Here is a 5,506-nt window from a genome sequence, read left to right on the forward strand (position 1 = left end):
TTAATTTCTGAATTTTCTATACCAGTTTTGAACCAGATCCTGGTAATTTTCCTGTAGAAAAATTCCCAGCAGTTTAAGCAATCATTTCATGCAAACTGAATTAACCTGTAGGTTTCTAGGCCCTTTTCTTCTGCCTTAACTTTTTGTTCAGGCAGAACTAGGCGGGTGGTACAGGGGTGGGCAGCTCCCCACTCCCAAACCCTTCTGCTGTGTTACTGCAGGATTGGCAGCATGTGAATCCAGGGTGCCAGGGGTGCCTAGGAATGCCAGGAGAATACCTGGTGCAGATAGGTGTCCTCTTCAACTCTGCTGTGCTTGTTACATTTCCTGGGGAAGCCTTTCCCTCTYTCTACCCATGGAGAGTTTTTGCAGCAGCACAGCATGCCCTTGCTATAGGAAGTGTGCCTGGTGGTTTTTCCATAAGGTTTTCCATGAAGGCGTTTTTGCAGAGGGAGAGTTTGGTGTTTTGGTGTTTTTGGTGTTTTTCCCTACTTCAGTGCTGCCACTGCTGCCCTTTTAACYGATGCCCTGAGGAATTTCATCCTTCTGACTGCAGCCTTTTTGGGTGACAGATATTGATGAGTGCCAGACGGGGTCCCACACCTGTGGAGAGAACATGACCTGCACAAACACAGACGGAAGCTTCACTTGYTCGTGTGCTGACCATGGAATGGGCATCGGCTGCAGTGAGTAAACCGAGTGAGCAAATAGAACAAAGTGGCTCTAAATTAAGAACTGTGTTCTTAGATAAATGGTTATACCTGGGAACTAAAGGATCACYGTACAGTAGCATCCTGTCCAGTTTATGGATTCATTTAGCACTGCCTTTAGTAGGCTGCTTTGAAGTGGACTAAGGAGAGTAGGTCTGAGTTTAGCTGGGAAATATCTACATTAATGTTCAATGTTAATTTTTACTGTCAAAATGTAACAGCAAATCTATCTAATGTCATTTACAATCCACAGCAGAAGTAAATGCTATTTGGAAGTAACATTTTGGGGGTAATTTCAGTCTGTGCCATTTTTCCAACTCACTGTGCCTTCTGTTCCTCTGCAGAAGGCTAGCACAGGAAATGCACATAATTTAAGTGCCACTTGATTCTTCAGAATAAACTTGCTTTTCAGTTCCGGCCACTAACTGTTCAAAAGGGCTCTGAAACTCTCAAAAAAATCTGATTGCCAATTTGCTGAGGGGAACTGCTGAGGGTTCAGCACCAGTGACTATCCAACCCTCATTTTAGTGCCTCAAAGTGACAGCAGCATTCTCTGAAAATAAGAGTGACTTATTATKTTATTTTGTGTTGGCCCTCTTGGTCAGGGTGGATTTTACTCCAGGTTGAGTGACTTTCTGACGATGGAGGGGCATTGTGTGATTGCCACAGAGTTTCTTCAGACAAACAAGGAAATGATGGCTTTCTTAAWCAGAACACTTACTAGGATGTTCTATTTAAATTAACACTCCCAATTCAGTTACTTAATCTCAGTAGTTTCAGGTGTCACTCAGGAAATGATGATTTTAAATGATGCATGACTTGGAAGTAATGTTTTCTAGTCCTTCATCTGTCAGTCTGACCCCATGTTTCATAAGTGTTAACACACTGTTTTAGTTCTTTGCCTAATAAGCTCTTTCAGCAAGATGAAATTTTCTTTGCAGAATGCACACACACCTGGTGTTCGCTTTAATCACTCATCCCTTTCCATTCAGGCTCTTTGCCATGGCAGCTCTCCTGCAAATGAAATTTTAAACCCCAAATGTCAGTGAAGGTCATGTTGCAATAAAACTGGTGTGAGTCATACAACTGATCCCATAATTGTATGAGAATGATTAGGCGTGTCTCTGCTAATCCATAYTGCTGGAAATTCTTTGCCATGTAGCTGTTTTGTTCTGACCTACAGATTTGCTGCAGCATCAAAGTAGGCAAGAAAATGCTCCTTTTCTGTAAGGGCATGTCTGCACTGTGGTCATGCTGTGCAGAGATATCAGTGCTACCTTTAGATAGTTTGGACTGCTGTGTAGGTGGCAGTGTTTGTGATTCAGAGCAGGCTACAGAACCCTTTGAAAACTGAGTCAATGAGGTTCCCTGCTCCCCCAGTGATGCTGCTGCCTGTACCTGAGCTAGCCTGAAACAAYAAAAAATGTGATCTGCCATCACACACGATGCAATCAACTGGATGGCAGCAGAGTAGGAATAATCTGCATAAGAATGACGAGTTGCTTGTGAAAACTACTGAGAATCTACTTGAGATCCAAGTGCATGAAGTAGTCACCTTTCACCTCTACCRCTGACTCTGGTAATTTATGCATTGTAAAGATTTGCCATATGACAAAGCTGCATAAGTGGCAAAAATCATTTAAGTGTAAGCACCTAGACAGTTGGTGCAGTTTTTCTTCAGAGCTGGGCTCACACATCTAAACTCATGAAACTGTGGGTCTTCCACTGTAAATCTAAAATCAAGCACATTTAGTGACTTGATCWAACTTTCTGTTTGCCTAAATTTGATAACAACGTAAGTAAATAGGTAGAACACARGTAATTAATAGAAATTAGATATTTTTACCTATTTTCATGCCTTGAAGTTCTGGAGCTYTTTCATAAGATAATGTTGCCAGTGAGACCAAAAGTTTGAAATGCCCTTGTGAAATCCTCTGTTTCAGAATCTGCTGTTCCCCCAACTGCTGTCAGCAATGAACACCCTAAAAATGCTGTGCAGGGTGATATTATAGGATGTCCTCCTTCCTAYGAGTCCTACTGCCTCCATGGTGGAGTGTGCAATTATGTTTCTGATCTACAAGACTAYGCCTGCAAGTAAGTACAGCAATCTGTATTTTCTGCACTGACGGATGGCACCCTTGGAGTGTCACCCTCAGTTAATTGCAGGGAGTGAAGGGTTTGTCCATAAATGTTCYGTTTATCACTTGTGTCACTCATCAGCCTTAGAATCTCCTCTTTCCTCTAAGTGATCAGTGTAATTTTTGGTACATGGCCACTCCATTCACACCCATTGCAATTAATTAAGGATTGGATTTGTTCCCTAAGCGCTTGATTCTTTGCCTTAGAAATGGCAGGTGAGTTGTTAAATGACTTAGTGCTCGTGGCTTGCTGTCTCTCCTGTACACATCATGCTGACTTGTACCTCCCTGGTGGCCTTGCTGTTCATGTGCAGCATTCACTGGGATGGAAGAGGACACCTTTGCCTTGTCTTCTCTGACTGGAGACAGGGAGCAGTCTTCTGGTGTCAGTATCTTCCATTACAGAAAGGCAGAAAAGGATAAGATGCAATTACCCTCTTAAAAACAGGAAGAGTTGCAATGACACCTCAAAATCGAGACCTGCTTCACCTGTCAATATTTTTGTGAAGCCTAATTCTGGATTCCCCAAATGCAGGTRCAGATAAAAACAAGGAGAATCATGTCTCTCCAGAAATCAGCTTTGGTTTGGTCAATGTGACAACCTAGTCCCCTGGGGTAATCATTTAYTCAAAACATTTAGTGCTGCCATTGAAGTGTGCAGCCTGATTACACTTGAATCTGTACTCAGAATCTTTCTTCAAAATCAAGCATAAAATCTTTCCAATGGGACAAATTCAGCGTCTGCCTCCTCCCCTGGGGTCTCAGGTGKTGAGTGGAACCTGTGCAGGGGGTGGATGCCGTTCCAGGGTAGGCAAATCTCTCTCTGTGTTTCAGGCTTTCCTATTTTGAAATTTGAGTGGTCTGCCCTGCCTACAGAACCTCAGTGAGAATATGAGAGGATTGTGTCTCACGTGCAAATATGGGAATGAAGTGGACAATTTGTGCTGTGGATTTCTTCAGCTCAGCAAAGCTCTTGGGCAAAGACATTTACAGGAGATAGACTCTTAGACTCTTAGTCRTCTCTGGTACTTGTTTTGAATTTTTAGTGTAATTTTCAGAAGCGTTGTAAACTATCTATTTTCTCCTCAGAAGTTTCTTCTCTTGAAACTAGAGTCCAAACCTGCAGTGCTTTCAATTGGGATTACATTTTTTTTTTCTTTTATTTGTTAGGTGTTAGTGCATAATGAGAATTCAGCTGTACATATTTTTCAATTTTGGCAGTGGAAGCAGTTAAAAAATTAGGGAGCAGTGATGCTTGGACACGCTGCTGGAGCCAGGGTTTGTGCCCAGACCTTACTGGATTCTGTTCGTGCTGAATTCTCACTAGATGGCAGCATTCATTCATGYGGGCTCTAATATATTAACCAGCAAMGGCAAGGAATGGGAAAATGTTATCCAGAAAAAATCACATACCAAATGTGATTTGTATTTTAATTAATAAAAGATCTTACRCTTGAAAGCAGATCTTCCAGCGTGTTTGAAATTCATTGTAACTTAACATTAAAAAATTAGCATTTTTTTCWGCCTTCCAGCACACATGCATTCTAAATTGCGACAGAATGAAAGTGCTTGTGCCTGATTTAATAATGAACGCTGATATAATGTTTTCATGGCATTGGGTAAAAGATGCTGCAGGTCAAATCCTGCTTCTTTTCCTCATTTGACAATCTCTTGGACTTGAGTAAAATTAGACCAATTAGAACTGTGATGAGTTGAGCCTGCAAGCTGAGGAGAACATCATTGCTGAGGGTTTGTTATGAATTGAGTAGACTTTTCATTCTTTCCATTTATTATTTATGTGTCTTGCCTTGCACAGTAAAAGTAGGCTGGGCTTCTTTTTTGATGCATTTCTGACTTCCTAGTAATTTTGATTTTAGTGTTTCATGCATCGATAGGCTATTTCTGTGCTGGGTTTTACAGTGGTAAAACCAACCAAAGATTGGCTACAGAAGAAGCTTATATGAAAAGTAAGTTTTGAAGATATTCCTAACCCTTATGCATGGGTTTTAAAAATGTTTTCATTCATCTTTCATTTTAAAGTAAAGATTCAGACTAAAATTTGACTCTTAACCAAATCACTCTGAAAACATGAGTCAGTCCTGTACTGCCTACTTTAAAGGAAGGGAACCTTGCTGCTTAAAGAAGTTAAATGGAAAATCCTAGGGAAACACTAATCACACAGCAGGATTTACAGGATTTAAGAAATATTTTTTTCTACTTTTTACCCATAGGAATCTGGTAATTACACTTTCTCTGTATAATTCTATAGGCGATTCAACAACAGTAAAAAACTACTGTACAGGAAAAAAAAAAGAAAAATATTTTAAAAATTGAATTTTTCGGGCTTAGACAGCATTCCTTTAAAATAATTTTGTCTTCCCCGCTGCTAAACTTGACCCGACGTTTCTGTAGCGGCGATCGGCGGTGACCTGACACGCATGGCCACTGCGGTGGCGGTCAGTGGCTGTCCCTGCCACCTTCTCAGCGTGTGCCCTCTTGCCTTGGCAGCTGCGTGACGGGCTACGTGGGCGAGCGGTGCCAGTTCAGCGACCTGGAGTGGTGGGAGCAGCGGAGCGCCGAGAGAGCCAAGGTGCGGAACATCGCCATCATCGCCTGCGCCACCGCGCTGGGCCTGCTGCTGCTGCTGGGCATCCTGGC

The 5,506-nt window shown here is 42.0% G+C and overlaps 1 protein-coding gene across 1 annotated transcript in view; it reads left to right on the top strand.

Moving 5' to 3' along the window:
- Positions 1-5,506, top strand: part of EGF (epidermal growth factor) — a 57,304-nt gene that overhangs the window by 41,564 nt on the left and 10,234 nt on the right. Inside the window, exons 20-22 of the mRNA XM_057370729.1 lie at positions 573-686; positions 2,654-2,804; positions 5,357-5,504. Of these exons, the coding sequence (XP_057226712.1) occupies positions 573-686; positions 2,654-2,804; positions 5,357-5,504 (413 nt within the window). The remainder of the gene's footprint in view (positions 1-572; positions 687-2,653; positions 2,805-5,356; positions 5,505-5,506) is intronic.

This window comes from Malurus melanocephalus, unplaced genomic scaffold, assembly GCF_030028575.1.
Source record: "Malurus melanocephalus ecotype Western Australia unplaced genomic scaffold, MMel_1.1 scaffold_131, whole genome shotgun sequence".
Lineage (NCBI taxonomy): Eukaryota > Metazoa > Chordata > Aves > Passeriformes > Maluridae > Malurus > Malurus melanocephalus.